Genomic DNA, 26,850 nt, shown 5'->3' with positions numbered 1-26,850 from the left:
GGGGAGCGGTGGGAAGGGTGGGCGGGCGAGCGGGGAGCGGGTGGGAAGGGTGGGCGGGCGAGCGGGGAGCGGGTGGGAAGGGTGGGCGGGAAGGGGGAGGGTTGGGGATGTTAGTATTGATATTACGCCGGACGCCCTCACAAATGGATACGATGGGGAGAAAGGGGAGGGAACGCACACTTCCTCTGCATCTTAACCCTCTCCTCCTCCTCCGTCGGCGCCCGGTCGTGCTCCGCCAACAACCTCTCACTCCTCTCACTCTCACTCGCCTCCTTTCCTCCATCCCCTCCATTCCCCCCCTTCCCTTCATTCCCTTCAACCTCGGTCTCTGCGCCCGCCTCGCCAGCCCCAGCCCACCACTTCCACGCCGCATTCGTCGCACTCGTCGTGAACTCCCTTATATCCACACTCCCATTCGATGTATCTTGTCGACTGTTTCTGCTCCGGGTACGTCGGAGGGGCGGTTCGTGCATATGTGTGCTGGTAGCAGTGGGAGAGTGCAGGGATAAAGAACGGAGGGTATCGAGTGATGAGCGGGTCGGTGGGGAATGAGCGACTGTGATCGTCGAGTCGGGGATGGCCCATGACCCTAAACCTGAGGCTGCCCCCGAACCTGCCCCCGCCCCTGAACCAGAGCCTGAACCTGCCCCCGAACCAGAACCCGAGCCCGAACCCGAGGAGGGGGGATGTTCATTTCGCGTGTGGTACGCATAAGAAGGAGAGGGAATGGAGGATATGGAGGAGGTGGGGAGGGTGGAGAGGGTTAGGGTACGGAGGTAGGTGGGTGAACGGGCGAGGAAGTGTGAGGGGATGGAGTTGTGTTGGTGTTGTCTCTCTTGATCGTGCTGTTGTGAATGAGGTTGGTGAGGGTGCTGTGGGTGAGTATGGTGGTGTTGTGGGTGTTGGTGGACTTCAGGAGGCGGTTGTATCGAGGACGCATGCGGGGAAGTAGGCAGCTCAGAATTCAAAGCGTCATGTAACGCAGACAGAGGCGATCCCGAGCGCGAAGAACCCGGCGAAGCATTCAAGCTCGATGAACTCGACGTTGGCGTTGTCGATTTATGAGGGTGTGGGTGTGTGGAACTGGACCCGGACCCGGACCAGCGTAAGACGGGGAGAGGAGACTTTAGCGGGGAAGGGAGTGCGGAGGAAGGTTGGGAGGGTATGGACATTGACATGGATAGGGATAGGGAGGCGGGGGAGAGGTCGAGGTGGGGTTTGGGTTTCTGCTGTTTGGGTTTCTTGGCACTATTGGGTAGTCTAGCCGCACCGGAAGCAGCACTCGACGCAACAGCTGAAGAAGGAGAAGGAGAAGGCAGCCCAAGTCGTGGTGTACGCATGTCCGAGTCCGCAGTGCTACTGGAAGGAATATTGATATTCGCTCCGCGTCCGCGTCCAAGTCCGTTCGGCACGTCGAGCAGTTGCGTTGTTCGGCTTGTGCTGGGACCAGGGTCTTGGGGACTGAGCAGAGAATTGAGGCGGGAGGAGAGGGTGCGTTTGTGTGTGGGTTGTGGTTTGTCTCTAGTGGTCATTCTCGACGTAGACTAAAAAGGAGAAGGAAAAGAAGGAAAAAGGTGGAGGGGGAGCGCGTCAGGTTCCGACTCCGAGAGGCTTGCACTGTCATTGTCAGGGCCATGACGAGGGTGCTCGGAGGGCGGAGCGTGACAGTGACAGGATTGGTTGGCGCCACACTCAGACTGCTTGTAAGATAAAATTCAAGAACTTGATGGTATGTAAGTCGGACGACAAGCAATGCTGTATTGGAGGATGGGATGTTGAAGAGGAGGTAAGGTACAGTACAGAGCGGTCTGACTTCCTTTCCTCGAACCTCATGGCATGCAATGGCCGCCGCTTGAGAATTCAACAGCCACAATTAGACCGGTGTTGTACCTTTCTGTGACATGCATAAGATGCGTGACGATCCCGGAGTGAGTATGTTGGGCGCCACACTTTCTCTCTCCTTGCCACCTCCGAAGTGCATCCATGGCTGCACTGACACAACCCAAGTTACCCTCCGTTCTTCCTTCAAGACCCGCGGTCCAAGATGGTCAATATCAATATTATATTCCGTGAGATGAGATGATACAGAAAAGCTGAACGACTCGCAGCCTCTACTACGCCCGAACAAATCAAGACCGAAGTCGCAAAGATAACCGACCCGGGACAGTAAGTTCGCCTTCCGCTACCCACCCACAATAATGACTGACGACGTCCGTCCGGAAGAACGCCCATCTTCATATGCGCATTCGACAGTGAGTCGTCGAACGGCGGAGGCGAACTCGACTTGACTATTTTGCGCATAGAATGCAACAGACTGTTTCCATCGCGGGATAGACTGATGATGCACAGAAAGCGAGACCACGAATCGGAAGAGCAGGGAGATGTGATTACATGGAACGAATGAGAGTAGACAGATATGAGGGTGTTTGGGCCGCACATACAGTAGTACTCATAATTGGTGCTGAGTGAGCGAATATAATTTCGTGAGAGCGGTTAAGGAAAGGGCAATGGTGCTGCGGGGACGAAACGAGGGTGGACAGAAAGGGAAGGGCACAACAGGGCCAAATAGGACTCGGCGTGTTGAGTGCTGTTCGGTCGTGCAAGCGTTGGCAGCCTGCGTTGTTGTGATAGCACAGGCCGGGCCTGTTCACCACCGCTCCTTCCGTTCAATAATCCCCTCTAATTCGCAGTCCCCGCTCCCTTTCCATCCACCATTTCGTCAATCATCGGTGTAAGGGTCAGGAGAATGTCCTTCTTCTCCAGGAAGAAGCAGTCCGTGCGTCGTCCCCCGCGATAACCCACTATCTCCCCCTCACAATATCTACTTCACAGGACAAGCAACAGCAGCAGCAGCAGCACCCACAGCAAGTCCCCCAGCAGCAGCAGCCGCCGTTGTCAGGCTCGGCCAAGGATAATATTCTTCATGACGTGTAAGTGCGCCCGTTCGCGTCTGATATATCACCTCCTCTTACCACACCGCCTTCCCCCTCCTTTCTTCCTCTCTCCCTCACCCACAGCTCCTCCCAGCAGGCCATGGCTCCCAACATGAGCCAGGGGCCCCCAGGCCAAGCACGCTCTATGGGCAACAGCCCCGTCGCCGGCGCACCCGTCCCTAATGGGTCCGCATCGCAACCGCCCAGCCAGCTCCAACAACAACCTCAACAGCAGCCCGCGCCCCTCCAACAGCAACAACAACAGCAGCAGCAACAGCAGCAGCAACAACAACAACAACCTCCCTCCCGCCCAGCCTACCCCTGGTCCGCCCGCCGTCTACACCTCCAACCCCCCGTCGTCCTCCCCAAACCCGGCATAGTCCCCCCAACGACCCCCTCTCCCTCCCCCTTCCCGCGCTACGGCCACGCCCTCCCCGCGACCGCCACCGCCGGCGGCGAGATCTTCCTCTTCGGAGGGCTCGTGCACGAGTCAGCGCGGAACGATCTCTATGTGTTTAGTACCCGCGATCTGAGCGCGACGTTGTTGCAGACGACGGGCGAGATGCCGAGTCCCCGTGTGGGACATGCGAGTGCGCTGGTGAGTAGTGTGCTTGTGGTTTGGGGGGGAGATACGAAGACGGATCCGAGGGCGAGGCCGACGGATAAGCAGGATGATTCGTTGTATTTGCTTAACCTCGGTACGTAGCGCTGATTCACTCCCCCCTCTCTTTGCATGTCTGTCTGTCTGGCTGTCCTTTGTACTTATCGGTGAACTTGTGATTGAGCAGTATCCCGCGAATGGTCCCGTGTCGTCGTTTCGGGGCCAAAACCGCTCGGTAGGTACGGACATGCGGTGACGATGGTCGGCTCGCGATTCTTTGTCTTCGGCGGTCAAGTCGACGGCGAATTCTTGAATGATCTCTGGTCGTTTGACCTCAACTCACGTCAGTCTCCTTGTCCCTTTCATCTTCCCTTCCCCCCTTCCGCTCCGCCGCCTAAGCCTAATACCTCTAACGGGCCCTCGCTGTAGTGAAAACAAAGGCGACTTGGGAACTCATGGATCCTCAAAACTCCGAGAGGCCCGCGCGGAGGACGGGCCATGTCTGTGTGACTTATGGAGATCGCATCATCATGTTCGTGTTTTACTCGTTCTACCCTGGAGACCGTCACATCGTCCTCATCACACATCTTTTCCCTTCTTCCCTCCTCCTTCCTTCGCTCTCCTCCCCCTCGTTCTATCGTGCATCGTGCATCACAACACAGCTTCGGCGGCACCGACGGCCAATACCACTACAACGACACCTGGGCCTTCGACACCAACACCCGACGCTGGTCCGAACTGAAATGTATAGGCTTCATTCCGTCGGCGAGAGAGGGACATGCGGCGGCGGTGGTGGATGATGTGATTTATGTGTATGGAGGACGGGGGGTGGATGGGAAGGATTTGGGAGACTTGGCGGCGTTTAAGGTTACTAGTGAGTTTTTTTTTCGCTTTTTGATAGGTTTTGAAGTTTGGGGATCGCACTTTTTTGGGGGGTTGAGAGGGCTGAGCTTGAGCTTGAGCTTGAGCTTGAGGTTTGGGGTTTGAGATTTGAGATTTGTATTTTCCGAATTTGGGCCGGCATATTGGATTATTCGTTACCATTCCTGTTTTCGGTTTTCGTTCATCCATGAATGCTCACTAAATGATGATCATGATCCTTCTCCCTCCCCTTCCCCTCCCCTCCCCTCCTCCCATCAACAAACCTCCAACCCACGCATCCTAATCCTTGTTGAATTTTTCCAGATCAACGATGGTTCATGTTCCAAAACATGGGTCCCTCGCCCAGTCCGCGCTCGGGACACGCCATGGCCTCGAGCGGCACGAGAGTGTTCGTGCTCGGGGGGGAGTCGTATGCGGTGAGCAAGCCGGACGAGCCTGCGCTTATACATGTTTTGGATACTAGTGCGTTTTTTTCTTTGCTTTTCTTTACTTGGATGACTTTCTGGAGGGAAAATATAAGATTGTTTAGCGTTGATTCGATGCGAAGTCTATTCGTCGTTGATTCAATGCGAGTCTATTCGTCATTGGTTCAATGCGATCGCTGCTCAACGACGCTCGGAGATGAAGGTAGCAGTCAACCATTGAGCTGCGCTCTTCATCTCTGAGTTTGGTTGAGTGGTGATCGCGTCGAATAAGCATATTATTTTTCTCTACGGGAAGGCATCTTTTCTTCGTTTGGGACCCTTGGCCCTGTCATTTTATTTTTATTTCATTCACTCATTATCATGTCCGTTTCTTTTTGTTTGAATCATCAATCTTTGAAAATGATGGAATAGAACACATCAAGTACCCAGAAGGAAAACCACCCCCCGCCGACGGCTCCAAATCAAGCAATGGCGCTAATCCCAACGCGAACCCCTCCCGACCCTCCCGCAAGTCCTCCGCCGATCCCATCTCCGGCTCCGGTCCCGGGTCAAATATACTCTCACAGCAACAGCAGCAGCAGCAACAACAAGCGCACCTGCATCATCATCCATCTGCGTCGGTGCAGTCGGCGCAGTCGGGGGTGTTGGGAGGGAGGGCGATGTCGCCTCAGCAGCAGATGGTGCAGCAGCAGCAACAGCAGATGTCATTACAACAGCAGCAGGGTCAGCAGATGGGACAGGGAGGAATGGGACAGGGACAAGGCGATGTGGTGGATGAGCTGAGGAGGGCGGTGTCGCCGCCGAATGGAAGGGGTGGTGGGAAGGCGATGATGAATGGAAACGGCAATGTGAATGGGATGGGGAACGGGAATGGGAAGGGAAAAGCGCCGATGAGGCAGGATGGCGAGGGGGGGTACGAGTCGTCTGGAGGGGAGAGGGAGAACGTGGTCAGAGAGAGGATGGTTTCGCCGGACCAGGGACAGGGGCGGGCGGCGAGTCCGACGGTCGTTCGTGCGGTTTCGCCGTCCGGTGGCCAGGGTCAAAGTCAGGGTCAGCAGGGACAGCCGCAGAATATGGCGTCGGTGATTATGAGTCGGTCGGAGACGAGGAGCGCGAGTCCGTTAGTCAGACAACAACAACAGACGGATACCGCCTCGAGCTCACCGAATAACTCGCCGGTTTCTGCGAATGGGTTCGTTAACGGCCACGGCCACGGGAAATCGCAGGACGTGATGCGGGATCTGAGAGTGAAGGATGTGGAGATTGAGGGGATGAGGAAGAGGGAGGAGTGGATGCGGGCTGCGCTGGCGAAGGCGGCCAAGTCGGGGTTCGTTTATGTCGATGGGGATGGGGATGGGGATGATGATGAGGAGCAGGACGGGCAGGAAGGAGGGAGAGGGAAGAGGGAGCCGAGGGTTGCGGAGGTGGTGGTTAATTTGAAACAGTTGAGGGCGAAACTTCAGGTGTGTTTCTCTTCTTAGGATTTTTTTTTGTGCTTTGGACTGATTCTGAATGCGTTCTCTTTTGGGATAATATTGAATTAGGCCACCGTCGTAGATCAAGCTCGACATGCCTCGGACCGTATCAACGAGGCCGAACGTCAGCGGGCCAGCGCCGTTCAAGAGGCCGCCTACTACCGCGCAAAGCTCGCCGCACTCGAAGCCTCGTCCGAATCCGACATCGGCCGTCTCGACCGCGAACGGCTCGCAGAACTCGAACAGCAACTCACCACAGCCCTCACGGAACGGGCGCTCCAGGAGCGCAAAGTAGCCGACCTGAACGACACGCTCGAGCTGAAGACGACGTTACTGGAGCAGGCGGAGACGCGCGCGAGCGAGGCGGCGAGGCATTCGGACGTGCTCACGGACTCGCATAGTCGGACGTTGAGGGAACATACGGAGTTGCAGGAACGACATGCGGAGTTGGAGGCGTCGTTGAGGGATCATGCGGATCGGCTGCTCTCACAGGCTTCGATCGTCGAGCAGAGGGAGGCGGACCATCATCATGTGCAGTCACAGCTCGAGGAGGCAACCGTGTCGCGGGACCAGCACGCTCGTGCGCTGGAACAGACGCGCACGGCGCTGCAGACGGCTATGGCGCGTGCTATAGAGGTCGACGAACAAAATATGCGCTCGAGGGAGACGATATCGCAGCTTGAGGCGGACGTGGCGGAGTTGAGGGGGGAACTGGAGTCGAAGACGGCCGAGGTCGATAATCTGCGCTCGAGGCTTACGGACACGGAGAACTCGTGGGCCAAGTCGCGAGAGGAGGCAGACGCGTTCCGGGCGTTGACTACGGGCGGACTCGGCGAGCTCCTGGACACGCAGCGGGATCTGAAGACGGACGAGGATCGACACCTGCGTGGACATGCGGAGAAGGTGCAGGTGCTCGAGGCGGAGGTCGCTTCGTTGCGGGGCATGCTGAAGGAGGTCAGCCAGCGCTTGGACGATTCGCATGGCGAGCTTTCGCAGGAGAGGAGGAGGGCGAGGGAGGGCGAGACGGAGCAGATGGCGCTGAGGTCGCAGATCGTCGGGTTGAGGGCGCAGCTGTCGAATACGCTCGCGGATGCGGGGAGGTTGAGGAAGGATCTGGCGGTGCGGGAGGCGGATGTGAGGCAGAAGGCGAAGGAGGCGGACGATGCGGGGCTCAGGTTGGGCATGCTCAGGAATTATCTGGCCGAGAACGATATCGTGCTCGATAACGATGGCTTGCCGTCCGAGTCGTCCTCGAGGTTGGCGGAGCTCGAGGGCCGTCTTGCGGATTTCTCGCGCATGCAGGAGCAGTCGAGGAAGGATATGGAGAGCGTGTTGAGGCAGAAGAAGGACGCGGAGGCGCAGATGAGCGCGTTGTCGACTCAGTTGGATAGGTTGCGGTCGACGCAGAGCCCGAGTTATAGTCCGGCGACGGGCGATAGCTTCATGAGCGAGGCTCGCGTCGTCGAGGCGGAGAGGAAGGTCGAGGAGACGGAGCGGAACTTCAAGGCTCGCGTCCAGCAGCTCGAAGACGATTACCGTCTGGCTGTTCACTGTGTCAAGTACGTATATCATCATCATCTCTTGAAGTGTGATCGTCAGTGTGCGTCCATATGCCGACTTTGTACTAAACTCCCGTGTGTGCGTTAACTTCTAGGGAGACCGAGCGCCTAAATCGTCGCATGAAAGACGAATTGATGAAGCAGCGCGCGACGAATACTAGCCTCCTTGCCGAGATCGATTCTCTTCGCGCATCTACGCCCAACGCCGACTCGCGGCGCACCAATGGCCGTGGCACTCCATCCGAGGATGGACGAAGCGACGCCATGCGCACGCAGCTCATCGACGCTCAGCGCCAGATCCAACGTCTGCTCAACGACAAAAAGGACCAGAGCCTGCGCATCGACTCCCTGGAGAAAGACCTCGGCCACATGCGGGATAACCTCGTCGTCGCCCAACGGGAGGCTGACGAGCGTCTGTCTCGTATGGAGGAGTTGGAGCAGGAGGTCGAGCGCATGCAGTCTGCGCTCATCATCGCCCGTGGCGGACATGACGAGTCTCTCCTCGAGCAGCTCAGCAACGAGAATAACAACCTCAAGCGCGAGAACGAGCAGCTTTCGCACAAGATCGGGCTCCTGCTCGAGGACGACCCAGCGTTCGGCAGCAACCGGCCTATATCTGGGATTTCCGTTTCCGATCGCCCCCTCAGCGGTTTAAGCTCAGACAACGCGCTGGGCTACGACCATTATTCGAATGAGTTCGACGAGCTGCAGCGGCAGCTGTCGACATCTTTATCCAACCGACGACCACTCAGTAGCGATCTGGAATCGAATTCGTTCCCATCTCATCAGCGGATGCGGTCACGTTCATAACGTGTTGCCGCCTTGTGGAATTTTCTTACATACTGTTTCTTGTTTTTCGTTTTCCCATTCTGTCATCGTCGTCGTGTTCTGTTTGTGCCCCCTATTTCCTTACTATTAACTATGAGATCTATACCCATGTTGATATCTTTTCGACCCACTGCTGTCGCTCACACTCCTTGCCTGTCTGATATCTCTCCTCTCTCTCCATCTCCATCTCCTCTGTCCCATGACTTGTTTGTCTGTTTGTCTTTTTTTTGCTCATACGCTACCTTACTTATTTCCTTGCTCTTCGAACCTCTCAATATCTTCGACTTTCATATCTTCGTTCTTCGTTCTTCGTTTTTTTTTTCATATCGCGCGCGCGCTCCCTATCACTCTCTGTCGGTACTGCCGTCTCTCCCTCTCTCTATGTCTCGCTTATCATATTGACCCGGAATGCATGGATGCATTTATGAACAAACGCATATGTTCATAAGTTACTCGAAAACGGGGGAACAAACAATAAACGCAACACGGCTGGCTAATCCTGCTCCTCCGCCTCTGCTGAACCGTTGTTGGCTGCTCGCTGTGTCCATTCGATCGCCTTTTGTTTCACGAGAGTGGCACCCTCCTCGTCTCCCAGTCTCCGTTCGAGCTCTAGCCATTTTTTGAAGAAAGTCCTACAAGGGAGAAAATTCCATCAGACGAAGGCAAGGCATAGAGAATGGTAAGGAGGGAGCATACTTCGCTTTGTGACTGGTCATCTTCTGAGCGAGGACGCGGTCGAAGAGATTCCTAATCGCCCAACGTCAGGTAAGATGACAAGGGAAAGTGCAAAGTCGGACGTACCTCAGATGCTGGATGTCCTTCTGGCCGGCCTCCATGTCCAGATAAATCGTCCATAAGTCCCAACGCTTCGGATGTGAGTCGACGATTCCCTCGAAGATGGTCTTGCCCCGCTCTGGGTCACCGAGCTTGTAATCCAGCTGCGCGAACTTGGAGATCGTCTTGAGATCTGAAAACACAGTAAGTCAACAACCCCGTCGAATTGAAGGAGAGGGTGCAGTAGGTAGGAGGGTACGTACGTTTCCGCTTCTCCAAGCTCTGCAAGCTGCGAGGCAGGAGCTTGCGCGCCTCCTCGGTGTTATCGTGCTTGAAGTAGAACTCGCCGAAGAGTGTCCACACTTTTGAGCTCTGGCCGAACTTCTTGCAGGTGCGCTTGAAGTGCTCTTCGGTTTTCTGAAAGAGTGATTTCGTTAGTAGGGCCCATGGAAAAAACGCGCTCGTGAACCTTACCTCGAGTTTCTCGGACTCCTCCAGAATCGCAGCAAGGCGGAGGTGAACGGTCTTCGAGTCACAATGGCGCGCAGCATCCTTGAATGCAGCCTCCAAAGACTCATCCGTACCATAGATATTCTCCAAGTTCAACAACGCGATCCACACGTTCAGCTTCTCCCGCTCCTCTCGGAAATTGATCGTCGCCAGAGCACGCTTCGCGATCTCGCGAGCCTTCTCGATTTCGGACAGCTGGAGCTGGAAGGACATGTACTGGATCCAGAGGAAGGACGAGTTGGGAGAGCCGAGCAAGTTGCGCTCGAAGTCGGCGTTCGACTCAGGCGTCTTGGTTTGCAAGTCTGCGGTGACATCGAGCTCGATCTCCTTGCGTTTCCTTTTCTTCTTCTTCTTGTCAGCGCTCTCGCCGACGTCGGAATCGTCGGATTCATCAGATTCGTCGTCGTTCTCGGGTAGAGCGTCTGTAGTAGACCATTGGAAGCCACCTTGAAGCTTGAGGGAAGGAACGGGGGGAGGGCGGGTGGTGGTGGTGGTGGTAATGGGCTTGACTGGGTCGAGAGGAGCCATGTCTACATCCATAGCCATCATCACGTCCTCTTCCTCATCCTCACCGTCGGGACCCTCCTCGCCAACGTCGGGTTCTGGAGCGTCGTCTGACTCTTCAGGAGCCTCACCGTCGTCAGACATCTCGACATCGTTATCGACGACTCCAAGTGCTTCTGGGTCTGCCTCATCGTCAGAGTCGTCATCGTTGACCTCAAGGTCTTCAATAGCGAAGTACGAAGGCTTGAGACCGAGGGAGATGCGCTTCTTCTCCAAGTCGATCGAACGAATGAGGGCCTTCACTCGGTCGCCCTCCCTGAAACTCCTGAGCGCGAGGGTGACATCGGCGTCCTTATTGTCCGTAAGCTTCAATGAGGGAAGTTAGTACATAGATGTTCTGACCAAAAAAAAAAGAGAGCCACGAACCTCGGACTTGTGGCAAAGGCCAGAGAGTTTGGACCCGTCAATCTCGATGAACAGACCGTACTCTTCGACCCTCTTCACCCGACCTTCGATCTTTTGGCCTTCTTCCAGATCCGAAAGAGTGATGGAAGGTTTAGAGCGGGATAGGTCACCCGAGCGGAATGTCAGCTCGACCTGCTTTTTCTCAGCATCGATCCTATAATCGGGTATTAGATGGTATAAACCGGGGATCATTCAAGATCTGACCTTAGCACACGACCCTTGACAAGCTGGTTGACTTGAAAGCGAGGCTTCCAGTCCTTAACATACTACAGAACAAAATCAGATGCAAGGGCATCAATAAGATCGGGGAAGAACAAACCTCGTCGAACAACTCCTTGATTTGAACGCGCGCATCGACATCTCGACCAAGAGTGACGAATAGCCCGTGTTCCGCCACGCTCTTGATGAACCCGCGAATGGTTTCTCCCACCTTGAGATCTGAAACGCTTTTGATCTCGCGATCAACGACGTCGGGGTGATTGTCCGGGTGAAGCCTCGATTGCCGGCTCGAAAGGACAAGCTGTTTCTTCTCCTTGTCGATACTGAGCACGGAAGCCTTGACGATCGAATCAATTTGAGGGAAGATATTTCCCACATCATAGTTGTCAGAAACATCGGTGGGATGCAGAGTACCAGTGACTGAAGAAGAGAGCTTGAGCAACGTGCCGTTGCGATGATGTCGCAGGACGCGACCGCCGACGACTTGTCTGATTTCGACAGTGTCGATAGTCAGAGGATGGCTGTGTTCCAGAGCTGGCTTGGTCTTGGGGCGATTCGCCACAATGACGATACCTTTCTCCGGGTTCCGCGAGACCACAACGAGGTCGTCTAAGTGTTCGCCGACGCTCAAGGCACCACGGAGTTGTGCAACGGGTACCTTACGTGCATTGGCGAGGTTCTTGAGAGATAATAGCGCTCGGATCCCAGTAGACTTGAGAATGATCAGAGCGTTGTCTGAATGGATTTCAGCAACGTCGCCGTCGACGGTATGGCCAATTTCGACGCCACTGATATCTGCAACGATTGGCTCGGAGCCAGCGGTTGCTTGTCGAATACTGGCAGTGATATGGCCGTCTTCTGGATTAACGGCAATAATGCGTACTTTGACAGGTTTGCCTACGGAGAACGCCGTGGCGAGAGGCGTAGCAGAATCGCTGTAACCGATGTCAGCTCATGGACAAAGAAAGCCTTCAATGATAACTAACCTGGCCTCCTTCTGTGGAACACTGCCTTTGATATTGTTGAAGAATTCGATTTGCAACCGGCGCTCAGAAATTCGGAAGATGACGGCGTGAGTGAGCATGCCGACTTTCGCTTCTTCAAATTTGGTGATGATGGGGAGCTCAGACTCGACAAGCGTCTTCTTGGCCGTAAGCGATATTCGTCTTCGCTCTGGGTCAACCGTGAATACCTGATAGATGTGTGAGTTTTTCTTTGTGTAACCCCAACCAGCATGCACGGACGTACCCTGCATTTGATGTTGGCTCCCGGCTTGAACCTCTTTTGTGGCTGCTTCAATAGAATATCGGCATAGTGATTTGGGAATACGACGCCGTCCACAGCGCCAGAAATGGAGACAAAAAGGGCTGTATCAGTGAGGATCTTGACGGTCCCTTTGACCACCTCTCCGACTTGAACATCGGACACCTGCAAGAACTTCTGTTCAAGGATAGACGTCTTTAATGATAGCTGTAGAAGGCCGTCCAAGGGGTGGTAGCCAGTCACTCGGGCACGATGTGTCGAGTTGAGCTTCCATGCACCCGAGGAAGGGGAAAGTGAGGGTACGTGATCGTCCGATACGTGCGATATCTACAGTCGACGCATGAGTGATGTCGCAGAAAGAGTGAATGATACGAGAGATGAACTCACATGGATGAAACCTTGAATTCCTGGGCGAACTTCGACCACCAGTCCTCTCTCGGTTTCCACTCGAATAACTCTGACAGCTTCCAAAATCGTACCGATGGGATATGCCTCCTTGATGGTTGGTGCCGCCTCATCCTCTGTTTCGGAATGCTTCACATCGAGGGCAAGAATATGTGGAGATAAAGAGAGGGAAAATCGAGGTGGTGAATGCCCTGGAATCTCGTATAAAACGCGTGCCTTGACTTTCTGGCCAATTTTGAAGAGAGTCGTAGGATCACCGGGAGGTAGATGGAAACTGTCGACTATACCATCGAAGAAGCCGAGAACTTGAAAATTGAGTCCGGTGGGGAGCACAGCTGTAATGAGGCATTGTACCAGCTCGCCTGGAAGAATGGAGGTGACACTCGTCACTTCAGTCAACTAGATAGGACATTATAGATCAGTATGCCGGCATCTGTGCATCCCTATAGAAAAAACTCACCGAAGCCGACGCTCTTCCAGCGCTATCGGCAGAGACTGTGCAGGTTCGACCGTTGCTTGAAAGCTTCACGACGCTAACGTCCAATATCCGACCGACATGTAACTTGGCCTTTCCAGGAATGGATTTTGCGACTTCTTTGGACGAGAGGAAACCGGATATGTTGGTAAGTCCTAGGTTCAGGATATATCCGTGATCTTCCACGCTTTTGACAGCAGCGGACATGGTCTAGGGCACAATGATGAATTCGTAAAAAAAAAAAAAAAAAAAAAGGTGCTGTGAAAGAAGTGCTATGTAACTCACGAAACCTGGTTTCAAATCCGATTTGACAACACCTTCATTCACTTGCTCTGGCAACAAGCTCAGCTCGACTCGGCGACTCGACTTTTCCACCGCACTCTTTCCTCTGCCGACACCAGCCATCCCTTCCGTAGAGCCTGCCTCGTGAACCGCCGTCACAACACACCGTACATATTGTCCAGGTTCGAAGATCTCGTGTAAGTCGGGAACGGCAGACGTCTTCTTCTCATCATCGTCCTCGCCTGCACTAGACATGCCTTCGTCCTCGTTGGTGTCCATCGTTTCCAAAGCAGTGGTCAACTCGGAGGATATTTGGGTGATGGGGATGTGGCCGAGGAGCTGATTAGGCAGGGAAACGATGAGAGCTAGCGGTTGAACAGAAACGACCTGTCCCAGTATCTTCATTCCAACTGCTATGCGCTGGGAGGAGGGTCAAAATACATTTGGGTTGCTGCAGAAACTAGGAGCGAAAGACGCACCTTATAGTTTAGATGTTCAATACGAAGCGCATCACCGTTTATTCCTTCTCCTGTAGCCTTCCCCTTCCCTTTCACGTCAACCTTAGAGCGCTGCTTCTTGAGCTTCTTCAGATTCGCCTTATCCTGTCAGGGTTCAAACTATTAGCACAAATGTACATAAATATACAAGGAGAGCTCACTTTGAAAAGTTCATCGTTGGCTTCCTTGACGGCTTCTGCTCGGATAGTTTTCACTTCCAGCGGAGTGAAGCTCGAACCGCCTCCTCGAGGAAAGTCGACCTCTTCTGGTGCTGTGTGTACTGGGTGCTGGGTAGGTTGGTCGGGCTTGACCTTTTTCTCTTTCTTACCCTCTGTGGCAAGCTTCGTCTTCTTGGATTTTGGGACAGAGGTAGAGTCCTCCAGCTGACGTTTTTTAACAGCCATGGCAAAACACAGAGTCCTAGATATATATCAAGCAAAGTACAAGTGCTGCAGATGAGTAGACTGCCCAAGAGAGCGATGTAAGTTGGGCCACAGAGCGAAACGCGAGCAAGTCGCGGTAACGGAACGAAATTTTGGACTGGAGAAGACAAGTCGAAAGCAGATCTAATCTTATCTTATCTTTCGGACGTCCTTCCGTCCCAACTTGGACGACTCTTGGACGACGCGCACGACTCTGCGTCGACGCCGGTAATTGTTCTCCTTCAACCCTACATCCAGGACAGTCTCGTGGAATATAATGGGTATGTCTTGTATAGTACTCTTTCTGTATTGACTGCTCAATATCGATGTTTAGACTTTCAGGTCAGTAGCACGAGCCCGCTCTTTCATTCCGAAGCTCACAGTCCGCTAGAATCGTGTTGGATCAAAATTCGGTGGAGGTGGTGTTGCCGGTGCATCGGAGAGCAATGTTGACAGGAGAGAACGGCTGAGGAAGCTAGCCTTAGAGACCATCGACCTTGCCAAGGTGCGCACGCCAAAGCTACTCGTTATGAACGATCTTTGCTGAACGTATTCTCAACAGGATCCCTATATCCTTCGCAACCATCTTGGGTCACTGGAATGTCGTCTCTGCTTGACCCTTCACACCAATGAAGGCTCCTATCTGGCTCACACTCAGGGAAAGAAGCATCAAACTAACCTTGCGCGACGTGCCGCTCGCGACATGAAGGACAGCCAGCTTCAAGTCGCGCCACAGCAGCAAGCCGTCCAGCGCAAGGTATTCCTCAAAATTGGCCGTCCAGGCTATCGTGTCACCAAAGTCCGAGACACAGATACTGGGAAGGAGGGAATGATGGTCCAGGTTCATTTACCACAAATCAAGCCTGGAGTGACGCCTCGCAGACGGTTCATGAGTGCATGGGAGCAGAAGCGGGAGCCACCCAATAAGGCCTACCAGTACCTCATCGTAAGTCCCATTATCATTCATTTCTGGCTATGCTCGACTTACACTCAGGAATAGGTGGCAGCAGAGCCCTACGAGACCATAGCTTTCCGTATTCCTGCACGTGAGATTGAGGACGAGTCTGACGACGCTGGTTACTGGAATTGGTCACATTGGGACCCTGACACCAAGCAGTACAGTTTTCAGTTCATGTTCCGTCTAGGTTACTGATTGTATCGTCATCTACTTGTCTCATTCCCCTGTAAACCGGTGTCGCCTCGTTATGCATGTTCTCACCCGCACGTTTCATGATTCTGCTTCAGTAGGGTGAATGATAGGCCAATGACCTCAATCAAAGTTTCCGAGGACTGTGGCAATGACAAACAACGACTTATACCGGAGAATGTGGACCCCAGGTGAGTTTGTTGCGCATACTTCCGCAGCCAAGTACGTGAGTCTGGTCTTCCCCGCCTCCGATCTGTGTACGTCTCGCTATTATAAAAGATAGTCAAGGCTCGATAATGCATCGCCTGGGCTCGATAATAAGTTCGACGGGGTTTGCATAGTACCATTTATGCAGTTACCTTACTCGCCCTTCTATGTGGTTGGGCACCAGCATGTCCTCTACGACGGACACCTTCCATGCTATGTGGCAGTATGCATTCAGTTCACCACGCCCGATGTACAGTACCCAAAGAACGTCTTCGAGCCCTCAAGAGCTGGCTTTTGGTGTTGCATCCTCCCGATATTAGTCTTCCTGGCACCCGCCTCTAATGAAATCCAGCCGTGTCTGATCCGCCCCATCTGGATTGTGGTGCGTAGTCCTAGTCACGGACAGTCAGAATAACTGAACATATACATCAGCTTCCTTTACATCAGCTTCCTTGACAGGGCTGTCCGCGAGTACCTGCGATTTTTATATCTACCGCGAAGATCACAGATGTAACATTTGAGGACGAGCTTGGAAAAAAGGCTCTGCAAAGTACGTTCGTTCATGTACAATATTGCCGCCCTTGCGTCGTACATGCGCCGCTAATGGATAGCAACTCGCCGTCTACTGTCCAGGGTGGCCTAGTTCGCCGATTCAAACGGGGGCCGGATGCAGTCAACAAAGTCGACCTCTGCAAGCCGCAGTAGATCGAGGGTATTCCAATGATCGCCCGCCCCGCAAATGTTGGCAAAAACAGGAAATCATACCGCCGACGCTTTACTTGGCACCCGCTATGTTTATTTGCAGCTCGGTGGCTCTGAGGCTTTTGTCCATTAAAGTGGATCATGTCTTAAGAAAAATACGGGATGTGGCATATTCTCAAATTCATCGCTCAGTGTGTTTATATACCCCTAGGCTGGATGTCAAACACTTCTGACCTCGGCCCTCAGGCCTCAGGCCTGAATTTGTTCGAATGGGCGTTCTAGCGTTTGCTTCTGGTCCCCGATCCGTCTTTTGCAGCGGGTTTTATCGAATCCAACCGATATCTCAACGGAAGTAAGTATATTGTCCGTGTTCCAACAGGCGACGTTGGGCTCAGCTTGGGCTCAGCCGTCCACAGAGAACGCATGGGTGGACCGGCGCTTTCCATTTCAACTGATATGGCTATCAGAGAGTCGCGCGGTCACAGCTTTCTGCTGGTCGCCGCGTACAATAGCGGCCAGCTTTTCTCGACTTCGGCATCCGAGTGCTGCGTTGGTGGTGTTGGTTATGCGGAAAATCACAAACTGATGGATTCTGTGGCAAGCTGCTCCTTGGCTGCTCCTCTACATTTTGGAGTCAAAGCGCAGGAGGCATGGATCGCCGCACGCGGACACAGTGCGGGGAATACGAATCCAAATGGGGAAATTTCAGTTGTTTCCGACGCCCTGGACCCGTTTCCCCGGACTCTTTGGGTCGTGAACTTGCGCACCCGTTTTTAGCGCCTAAATGCAGCTCCGATTTTCCAGCAACAATGCGGGTGCGCTCGGCTACGGCCTGTTCCACCTCGGTCGAAGCAGAAACGACACCCGCCTCCCGTCTTCCCTTGTTCTACTAACTATAGCAGATGCTGATGCAACTGAGACTTCCATATGCAACCAGTGACGGAATGCAAGCACAAAATCCACGGTACGCCCAAAGAGGGAAGGAATAGAAGAGGGATAATACGGAGGGCTTCCCTCCCCAGACCGGTCCCCTGTGTTCTCGGTTGTTTCGGCGGCTGGATCAAATCATCGACCTAGCTTTGCAGGGGCAAGTTTTATCGGGCCTTTGCAGTGCTTATGTAGACCGGCGATGTGGATTTGCGTTGTGATTGGGTTCCTAAACCATTTCCAATGAATTGTTCGACGACGAAGTTCGGATTAGCGGTGCCTAATACCTTCCGCTTATAGGGTTAGGTGAGGAATCTCTTCGTATAAAAGTCAAAGAGCGACGCGTGGATGACGCCGCCCTACCTCTGACGTCTCCTCCCATCCCTCTACCCACAGACACCCTTTCCAACCTGGTCAGCAATGCCTTTCGTAGAGATTAGTAATTCAAACGGCCCCGCACGGGTCAATTACACCATTTCAACGCCTACAAATCCCTCGGCACCTTCCATCGACCCCAGTCTGCCAACTCTTTTCTTCATTCACCCAGTCTATATTCCACAGCAGATATTCCACCGTGAGTCCTTGGAAGCGCGATATCTGAATGATATGGACGGTGGGACTAACTTTCTTTTGCATTCCCTTTTTTGCTCCGCAGTGCAGTTCTCGAATGCCTCCCTGCGAAGATTCAACCTCGTAGCTATGGACTCTCGACTTCATGGTGACACCGTGGGCCCCGTTCCCAAGGACTATAACCGGACAGACGCGGCTCGGGACATTGCTTCAGTTATGGTGGGAGACCTTCCATTCCTAAGCATCATGTTCGAACTCCATTGTACTCAAACTTCTCCCGCTGTCTCGAATAGAACGCACTACAACTTCCACCATGTCATATAGTCGGTCTGTCGATGGGCGCATGTGCGGGTCTGTCACTCGCTATGGACTACCCGCAGCTCGTCCTGTCTCTTCTTATGCTCTCACCTCTACCACTACGAGAGGTGCGTTCTAAGTTTTCTGCCATCTGCTCTATCGCGTGAGCTAACTCTTCATTCTCGGACCTACTAGCCTCAAGACGTGGCCGAAGGTCGTCAGGAAGTCTACGACTGCTGGGCACAGGCATACGAGAACCCTAACTACATCGACGAAGAGGCACTCACCGATGCGGTCTATGGAGCTGTGCAGCTGGGCTTCAACAATACGACACATGGCATAATCTCCCCGTACGTCTGGCTGTAGCCCCGTTACTTCTCAATATTCTCATGATCTCAAAGTCCTGTGGCCAACAGCCTGGTCTCGTCTGCCGTTCCTCAGGCGACTGGCAACTGGAGACGCGACAACCTCGACGAGGCATACGACATCCTTGTCGGTTTCTTCACCAAGCGCGAGCCCCACTGCCGCGAAAACTTGATGAAAGTAAAATGCCCCATCCTCCTTATCCATAGCGGCGCGGATATCGCATATCCTTTGGAGTATTTGGAAGAGCTGCATGCGTCGCTCAAGGATGCGAACGTCGATGCGAGGATAACGCATATTCCGAACAGCCCTCACTTCTCCTGCGTAACGCATTCTAAGCAGTACGTCTCGCTTGCTTGCTGTCATCGAGACACTGTACGATTCTCATACATGCGTTGTCGACAGGTTTAACACCATCCTGCACGACTGGATCGCCTCCAACAGTGGAAAACGCTCTCTGCCGCCCGTCCCTTCGTCCGTGACATCCCCATACGAGGAGCTCCTTCGCTCTTATCAAACCCCTAGCTCCGATTCCAGTAGTGACAACGACTCTTCGTATTGAAGCATTCTCGATCTCGGACTACCCAGAATCAGTTCCCTCATTGTTCACGATATTTCTCCTCTATCCTTCCCTGCTCCTTCCGATTCACTTCTTCCCTTCTCGTTCTTATCTCACTCGCATTCATGGCTACCCCTGTACGCATAGCTATCTATCGTTGCCCGCTGTTCATGCCCCTCCCCCCTTCCTCGACTTCCGCACACTCGTTGCTCACCACCTCATCCATCTTGGTTTTCTCTCCTTCTCTTTCTTGGGATTTGTAGATTCAACCTGTTACGCCCCTCCACGGACACGCCACGCCATTTTCTCTTGTTCTTCTTGACCACGGACAGTCTCCGTTGTACCCTCCACCATGTATACGCAACCCATCGCTACACGCGCCCCGAGATCTGTACTTAGCGCCTGTACACATTCTCAGACCCAAAAGCCATGCTGACCTCATCGTCATCGATATCTTGCTTTATTTGTGCAGATGTTAAAATGTCCGACGTCGCACTTCGAAGCAGACCGCCGACGGCCCTGAAAGAACGCGGGTCGAGAGCCTCGAGGTAATAAGTCGGAGTCTGCATCTTCTGTCCTTAGAGTCGAGAAGCCCTTTTCTTTTGCCAATTCCGACTTACCTTTTCTTTGGCGCATCTGAATAAGACGGAGCGAGAGAGGAATTCACGCATGCGCTCATCTGCGCTCATATGGTCCTGACCTGTGAGATTCAGATTGATTACCAAAAAAAACTTGAGCTCTGGATGTCCTCCTGAGATTTCCACATTGGTCCACTCACACCGCTCTTTGACCTCGAGATCACAAAGCTGCCTGCGGACACATCCGCCGCCGGATTTTGCACAATTTGACCTTCGGCCTGCTCTGATTCGCCGTCGTCTCTGATTAATCTCATTCGTCGAACGGCTCCTTCGCTCTGATTCGTCGGATGGAAACATCACGAATGTTACAGTAGCAGAGCTGTCTTCCTAATTTAAATTCCTTCGAATTTCGCTGATTCGTTCGTTCATTCTGACGTCGGCAGTCAACTAGTCATTGGCATATATAAGTAGTACGTACAATCGGGCGCAATATGCCCCTTCTTTCCGCACGAGTTCGAGTCGTGATTCGTGTGAGATCCCCGCGAATCATGGGGAGCCTTCCTCCTCATTCCTCAGATGTTGCTTCTTCCCGCAATGAATCACTACTTCCGTACCCTCGAGCTCCTCCCAAGTCTACTTACCTCCCCTCGCAGATGCATTTTGGGCCTCCATTTGCCGCACCTTCCCGCTCTGCATCAGTCCACACACATTACTCCCGCCGGGCCCGACTTCCGACCGCAACGGGCCCACGGTATGGTAAACGTTGGCATCTATCACTTACGGGCGGGAAGAGCGGGAGCAGACCGTCAGTCGGTTGGTCGGTGTCGAGCTGTTATGTAGTACATGTCGAGTCCTAGTGCGTTGACTGTTGACAGCGACAGCGACTCGATGAATATTAAATTTCCACGCCCGACGCTCCGAGTCGGTGGGGAGATCCGTCCCAGTGCTCGATAATAATTAACTCGAGGCTCGAATGGTTGAGATTTACGGTGTTTGGATTCAACGTGATGTTCTTCACTATTTTAAGCAGAGGAAGATGTAATGGGCAGTATGACTGGTCGACACACAGCGATACTCACGACGACCGGTATGAATACACAGATTATGTACACCGACCGTTTGCGCGACCTTCAGCCTGAGATGGCCGATATCTCGAGGTTGTGGCGTCGCGACTCGCCGACGTAGCACATTCGGATCACGACGTACACGTCCTGCTGCAACTATCAGAAAAAACAATAGGACCAGACCTAGACTTCGCCGCCACCGGTATCCTCATCCCAGGATCCTAGCTGCAGGACGTGTGCTACTTACCAAGGAAAGGCACGACGGATATCTATCATAGTCAGATAGGGTTTCTGATAGGTAAGCAGTGATGGTGGCTGAATCTCGACTCGACTCGACTCGACGAACGACTCGGATTCGAGGCGTCACAGATCCCTCCGGAGATTTTAGAGTCGCATTGTGCATCCCCTTGCATACCGCGAACCGCGAGATTTCGAGAGGCGGAATGGGGAAAGAGTACCTGGACCTTGAGGCTTGAAAGTCCCCCTGTGGCAACAACAGATCCCTTCAAACTGTAAGCTTAACGGCGACAGACGAAGGGAGACTCCGGGCGAGCACAGATTTTAACACGGTTGTGAGGTAAGAACCACTTACCAAGTGGAAGGAGTCGCGAGAACCATTTTGCTCCAACAAGAGTTCACCGTCTTCCTTCCTCCTTCCTCCTTCCCTCTTCCCCAAGCCTCTCCGTCCTCAGGCTTCAGGAAGGAAGGCTCGAGCTCTGGACCAGATGGATGAACGCGCCGCCGGATTCAGTATGTGCATGCCCACGCTTTGAATCCCACGACACGTACATCATCTTGGATCTTGACCCCAGATGCATCTACATACCTTCTTTTTTCGGTATGTAGCTTGTATTGCAATTGGCGCGCGACAAAGGTCTTGGAACTTGAAGGAGAACGTCAGGGCAGGGCACCCGGCATGTGCCATACTTACGGGCATCATCAGCGTCGTCGTCTGCGGGCGCATTAAGTATTCTGCGCCACCTACGTAGTGCTCGAGGGCGGGCATGGAAGGACACGGGCGGACGTCGGTGCCGGTACCGTATCTCCGTGCGTTCAACGGGATTTACTTGCAGGGGAGTCTGCGCAATATTAGTCTTGGATGACGATGTAGCAGCTGTCGTATAAAATTCACTTGTGATTAATATTGCACCGTAAGAATGATAAGGAGGATTAGTGACGACCAATCAGAAAAAGCGAATTACTTACAAACGACTATAAAACAATATATGGCGAACTACACCATAATTATTCGTCTTTGGCAATCTTGCGGCTTCGGTTCGAAGGGTATGAAGGACCTACTGGCAAGCAACTCAGTCCGCCCTCCCACTGGCAGGTATCGAAGGCTGCCATTGCACGTCCGTCACGGTCATTCTGGATCGCAGGACCTCGAAATAGTGAAAAGTGAGAAGCAAAAAAGCGAAAGAAGAAAAACACGGAACGGCGAACATGCAACAAGTCCCCCTATTCAGTGAATATACATACTCACAGCCTCCGTCTCCCGCTAAGCGACCCACCCCTTGAAGCCCAACTGACAAGCGCTAGCGAGTTCACCGTCGCACCCACATAAGCAATCGTTCCCGACGCACGGGAACCGTTACGTTAGGCGTCGACGAACAAACGTTACGGCAGGAACGAAGGGCGGAGAAGCAGGGACAATGAGAAGCGCACGACGGTAACTGGGACGGCGACCTCGGAGTCGGACTAGGAATGAACGTTGAACATTGAGATGAGCCTCGTACATGTATTAAGTGGTCTCCCCGGACAGACCTTGGAAAAATATGTCGAAGAAGGCGTTCAACGTGTCGTATGTGGATGTGGATGTGAATGTGTAAGTATATAATTCTCGTGATATATGCACGAGTGAGTGTCCAAGGCCGTGGCCTCCAAGAAAACAGCCTGAGACGTCAAAAAGAAATAAGAACAAAAGTATTAGCGAAGTCATAGCGCAGAGCACAGAGCATGATGATGATATAGTAATTTAGCTAGCCGGGTAACGATGATGATGATGATGATGATGATGATGTGTGGGATATACTAGATATTAGGTAACACGAGAGCTTCAAATAACTGATAATAGTGATGTAACGACGTACAGACAGACAGAGCGACAACAAGAACAGGAAAGGAGAACGAGCAACAAAGACCCAAAAGACGCATTTTCAGTCCATCCCAAGCCCAAGAAAGGAAACGCAAGTAAGAAGAACAAGAGCAAGTAAATGTCAAGTCGATCAACGCAACAACAAAAACTCCCAAAGCAAAGTCCCATACTCAACCAACCACCAAACACCCAACGCCCTACCGCTTCTTCGTCAACCTCCTGGACACCTTCTTCTCTCTCCCCGCCCCTCCTCCCCCTCCACTTCCACTTCCACTTCCTCCCATCCCTCCCGCCCCCACACCGCCCCCAATCCCCGCCGTACTCAACGTCGCCTCCCTCTCCCTAATCGCCGCCTCCTCCCTCTCCTCCCTCTCCCTAATCGCCACCTCCTTAACCATCGCCCTCGCCATCGCGATCTCCACCTCCTCCCGATCCACCATCCCCGCCTGCATCCCCACCTGCACGTCACCGCCGTATATGTAGAGGCTTTGGGAGCGTTGGGGCGGTTGGACGGGGGGATCGTAGGGTTGTTGTTCTCTTGGTTGTGGTGGTCTGAGGTTCGAGCTTGAGGGGTTTGGGTTTGGGTTTGAGTTTGAGTTTGAGTTTGAGGGATAGTTGTTGTCGTTGTTGGATGGTGGAGGTTGGTAGTTGAAAGACGACGACGGTGGTGCAGTATCATGCGGCTGAATCCCCGGAAGTGTAGGCTGCCGTTCACGTTCACGTTCCCCTCCATTCCCAGCTCCATTCCCATTCCCAGTGCCACCCCTACTCACCGTCCCCTTCTTCCTCAACACATTCCTCGAACCCGGTCCACTAACCGGCGCCATCGGTATCGTGCTCGCTTTTCCTTGCATCTGACCCTGTCCCTGGGACCTTTCCTGATATGAACTAGAACCTGGGTCCATCGTTTGAGATCTCTGGACTCTCCGCTCCGGCATGGCGTAGGGGTCGTAGTTTCCTCCCACACCTTCTCCTCCTCTACTTCCTCCACTTCCTCCACCAGCACCATCATACCCACCACCCCCGCCAACCGACCCAGACCCCGCTGAGCCCGCAAGCGGCATCGGCATCACCAATCTCCTCGGCACATGACTCGGTTTCAAACCCCTCCCGTTCGTGCTCGCAGACGAGGATATAGAAGGGGGTGGTGGCGGCGGGGGGACGTGGATATCTGGTGGTTCGGGTCGTTCATGCGCTAGGGTTCGTGAAGGAGGTTCATACCGTGCCGTCGTCGAAGGAGGTGCAGTGGCATGTCGCGGAAGCGGGGGCGGTGGTGCGCTCAGGTCTCGACGATGATTACGGCTAGGTACGGAGGGGGCTGTAGCGTGTCGCGGTAACTGTGGTGGTGGTGGTGGTGCTGGTGCTGGTGCGTTCATACCCATACCCATACCCATACCCACATCTCTACGATATTCTTGTCCGTATCCGTGCGAGGTAGGCGTAGGAGGCTGTGGTTGTGGCGACGACCTCTGTCCTTGTCCTTGTCCTTGTCCCAGTCCTTGGCCTGGCATCAACGCCAACGGAACTCCTCCTCCTCCTCCACTTCCTCCCACTCCCAGCATATCATTAGGAATCGGCACCTGTTGAAACACCCCCTCCGACGCCGTCCGTCTATTGCCCTGTACTGCTCGTATTCTCGACACCGCGGCGGGTGAGGCCGAAGTTTGCGAACGGTTGACCGGAGACGAACCCTTCATTGGTGACGAGGACGAGGCATACACAGGCGAAGATCCATTAACCGGCGATGGTGTGTACGGCGGTGTCGGTGTTGGTGTTGGTGAAGGTCTCAACACAGGCTGCGTCGGCGTCGACGACCCTCGCAACGCAGGAGGCACCGGTGAACCTCTCATCCCAGGCGGCGTCGACGACCCTCTCATCCCAGGCGGCGTCGGCGAAGGTCCAGGTGGCGATGGCGTAGGTCTATAAACCGGTGCTTCACGCGGCATCATCATCCCTTGTCCCGGCACTTCACCCCATGGCGACTGAGCAGGCGGAGGAGGTGGGGGGACGCCGTATAGATCCCCCACCCCAGAAATCCCGGGCGGCATCGTGTTCGCGCGGCGAGGCGGATTTGGCGGATTTGGCAGGGTTGGTGAGTTTTGGGAAGGGGGATACATCGCTGCGTGGGGGGGTTGTCTGTATTCCGCCTCCTCTTCTTGTCCTTGTCCTTGGCTTACATACGCTGCAGTCGGCTGGGAATACGCGGAAGGCGGAGGAGGATACGGAGCATGGGAATGAGAATGGGGATGAGAAGGAGAATGAGAATGAGAATGTAGAGAAGTCATCCTCGGCGGAGGCTGGAAGATAGAGGCAGGCGCGATCTGGCCTGGTTTGAGGTTGAGCACGAGCGGGTTCGAGGCGTCCGTTGAGCCTTTTTTGTGTGTCTGTATGTGAGTGTAAGTGTGAGTGTGAGTGTGGGTGTGAGTGTGGGTGGATGTAACTGAGTGAATTGATGATGAAGATGAGAAAGGATGGGAAGGAGGAGAAGGACGCGTACTTACAGGACGTGATGAAGCCTGAGCCTGAGTCTGCGTTTGTGACCGTGATGGTCGTGGTGGTGGTGGTCGAACCTGGCCCTGTGACGGTAGCACCTGCGGCTGAGGCATAGGCGCATAACTGGCCTCTCCAACCGCCGCTCGAGTCGGAGGCGTACTAGCACTTCGATAATTCCGTTCAGGTTCAGGCGTATGTCGCAACCGATGAATCGACGTCGTTTCCTCCAGCTCTTCTATGGGTGTGATCTCAGCCGGCGGGGGACGACTGGACGTTCTCTTGCGTTGTTTCTGAGGTCGTTGAGCGGAAGTCGCAGAAGGAGAAACAGAGGCAGAGGCAGAGTTTCCAGGATTAGAGTTGTTGGCATTAGCATGGGCGCTCGACGCAGGATCGGCACTAGGGTCCGCGACATAAGCCGGTGGAAGACGACCTCTCTGAGCCTTCGTGTTTGCATCCTGTACGACCGGAGCTGTATCGACAGGGGTGAGTATCTCTGAGCTATCGTGCGAAGACCACGAAGAGGAGCCGGAGGAGGAGGTGTGGGAAGAGGGAGAGGAGATGGCCATCATTCCGATGGAGGTGGCGGCGAGATCGTGATCGGATAGGGGGACTGCCTGGAGGCCGTTCAGGTAAGGGTGGGGAGTACTAGTGTAGGACGGACGGGAGTCCCAGGCGGGGGAGGGGAGCAGGCTTAGTTCGGAGAAACGGCGCGTTTCGGGGGTGCGGCCTCGTTGGGGTGTGGGGGGTGGTTTGAGGAAGGCATCGTTGGAAGAGTGCGGGTTGAAGGAGGGGTTGGAAGAGAAAGCGGGGTCGTTGGCAGTGGTGGTGGAGAGGGTGCCGAGGAGGGAGGGAAGGTGCTGGCCTTTGCCTTTGCGGAGTGGCATCGCGTCCTGGGTGGACTCTGGCGGGGTCGTGCGCGGACGAGGGATGGGCTCTGCGTGGTCGAGGACGAGACGGGGGACGGGTGGGATGAAGGCGAGGCTGGGGTCGTTGTGCACGGAGGACGGGGCGTCGAACCAGTCGGAGGTGGCGGAAGGGGATCGCTTGGCAGAGGAGTGCAGCGAGGCCGGCCTGTGAGGTGGGCGGATGTGGGCGTCAGAGGGACGAGGACGAGGTGGGTGAGGGACATATGCGGCCATGCGGGCCTCTTAAACCGTCGCTGTCGGGTATCAGTATATATATGCTATTTATTATAATGCTAGAGATCGTGCATGCGCCAGCGCAGCGTCTGTTCGTGATTGAGAAGGGTATCGAGCGAGAGAGAGACGTTAAAGGTCAAAGCGACTTCACCGGCAACGCCGAACACAATCACCCACCGCCTCACAG

At 54.0% G+C, this 26,850-nt stretch overlaps 8 protein-coding genes across 8 annotated transcripts in view; 4 read left to right on the top strand and 4 right to left on the bottom strand.

Annotated features, from left to right (window-relative positions):
• STEHIDRAFT_117349 (alpha/beta-hydrolase) overlaps positions 1 to 620 on the bottom strand; it is a 2,610-nt gene extending 1,990 nt beyond the window's left edge. The window contains exon 1 of the mRNA XM_007298723.1: positions 198 to 620. Coding sequence (XP_007298785.1) covers positions 198 to 473 — 276 coding nt within the window. The 5' untranslated portion in view covers positions 474 to 620. The remainder of the gene's footprint in view (positions 1 to 197) is intronic.
• A 1,363-nt stretch (positions 621 to 1,983) lies between these two features.
• On the top strand, positions 1,984 to 2,404 carry STEHIDRAFT_47625 (uncharacterized protein; the record flags this gene model as incomplete). Its single annotated transcript, XM_007298000.1, has 4 exons — positions 1,984 to 2,047; positions 2,109 to 2,166; positions 2,224 to 2,252; positions 2,304 to 2,404. The coding sequence occupies 4 exons, from the start codon at positions 1,984 to 1,986 to the stop codon at positions 2,402 to 2,404; spliced, it is 252 nt and encodes an 83-aa protein (XP_007298062.1).
• Positions 2,405 to 3,078: 674 nt separating this feature from the next.
• STEHIDRAFT_46843 (uncharacterized protein) lies at positions 3,079 to 8,685 on the top strand (the record flags this gene model as incomplete). Its single annotated transcript, XM_007297959.1, has 8 exons — positions 3,079 to 3,631; positions 3,722 to 3,857; positions 4,197 to 4,408; positions 4,720 to 4,878; positions 5,253 to 5,388; positions 5,497 to 6,304; positions 6,386 to 7,879; positions 7,975 to 8,685. The coding sequence occupies 8 exons, from the start codon at positions 3,079 to 3,081 to the stop codon at positions 8,683 to 8,685; spliced, it is 4,209 nt and encodes a 1,402-aa protein (XP_007298021.1).
• A 511-nt stretch (positions 8,686 to 9,196) lies between these two features.
• STEHIDRAFT_46157 (nucleic acid-binding protein) lies at positions 9,197 to 14,501 on the bottom strand (the record flags this gene model as incomplete). Its single annotated transcript, XM_007297904.1, has 15 exons — positions 9,197 to 9,335; positions 9,400 to 9,450; positions 9,505 to 9,670; positions 9,741 to 9,894; positions 9,952 to 10,857; positions 10,918 to 11,110; positions 11,161 to 11,222; positions 11,276 to 12,110; positions 12,162 to 12,367; positions 12,424 to 12,765; positions 12,826 to 13,242; positions 13,304 to 13,528; positions 13,604 to 14,020; positions 14,080 to 14,184; positions 14,259 to 14,501. The coding sequence occupies 15 exons, from the start codon at positions 14,499 to 14,501 to the stop codon at positions 9,197 to 9,199; spliced, it is 4,461 nt and encodes a 1,486-aa protein (XP_007297966.1).
• Positions 14,502 to 14,733: 232 nt separating this feature from the next.
• On the top strand, positions 14,734 to 15,776 carry STEHIDRAFT_89217 (splicing factor 3a). The gene is made up of 5 exons (XM_007298212.1): positions 14,734 to 14,800; positions 14,854 to 14,861; positions 14,911 to 15,024; positions 15,082 to 15,465; positions 15,520 to 15,776. Exons 1-5 carry the CDS (start codon positions 14,797 to 14,799, stop codon positions 15,670 to 15,672), a joined length of 663 nt encoding a protein of 220 aa, XP_007298274.1. The 5' UTR covers positions 14,734 to 14,796; the 3' UTR covers positions 15,673 to 15,776.
• A 2,146-nt stretch (positions 15,777 to 17,922) lies between these two features.
• On the top strand, positions 17,923 to 19,143 carry STEHIDRAFT_47784 (alpha/beta-hydrolase; the record flags this gene model as incomplete). Its single annotated transcript, XM_007298011.1, has 5 exons — positions 17,923 to 18,076; positions 18,158 to 18,291; positions 18,366 to 18,497; positions 18,565 to 18,719; positions 18,786 to 19,143. 5 exons carry the CDS (start codon positions 17,923 to 17,925, stop codon positions 19,141 to 19,143), a joined length of 933 nt encoding a protein of 310 aa, XP_007298073.1.
• Positions 19,144 to 19,564: 421 nt separating this feature from the next.
• On the bottom strand, positions 19,565 to 20,226 carry STEHIDRAFT_106866 (uncharacterized protein; the record flags this gene model as incomplete). Its single annotated transcript, XM_007298722.1, has 4 exons — positions 19,565 to 19,693; positions 19,729 to 19,863; positions 19,912 to 19,991; positions 20,070 to 20,226. The coding sequence occupies 4 exons, from the start codon at positions 20,224 to 20,226 to the stop codon at positions 19,565 to 19,567; spliced, it is 501 nt and encodes a 166-aa protein (XP_007298784.1).
• A 2,458-nt stretch (positions 20,227 to 22,684) lies between these two features.
• Positions 22,685 to 26,835, bottom strand: STEHIDRAFT_143706 (uncharacterized protein). The gene is made up of 2 exons (XM_007298721.1): positions 25,533 to 26,835; positions 22,685 to 25,415 (listed from the first exon to the last, which is right to left on the bottom strand). The coding sequence occupies exons 1-2, from the start codon at positions 26,661 to 26,663 to the stop codon at positions 23,229 to 23,231; spliced, it is 3,318 nt and encodes a 1,105-aa protein (XP_007298783.1). The 5' UTR covers positions 26,664 to 26,835; the 3' UTR covers positions 22,685 to 23,228.
• Between the last annotated feature and the right edge of the window lie 15 nt (positions 26,836 to 26,850).

Source organism: Stereum hirsutum (genome assembly GCF_000264905.1).
Source record: "Stereum hirsutum FP-91666 SS1 unplaced genomic scaffold STEHIscaffold_1, whole genome shotgun sequence".
NCBI lineage: Eukaryota > Fungi > Basidiomycota > Agaricomycetes > Russulales > Stereaceae > Stereum > Stereum hirsutum.
This window is presented reverse-complemented; position numbering and strand designations above follow the sequence as displayed.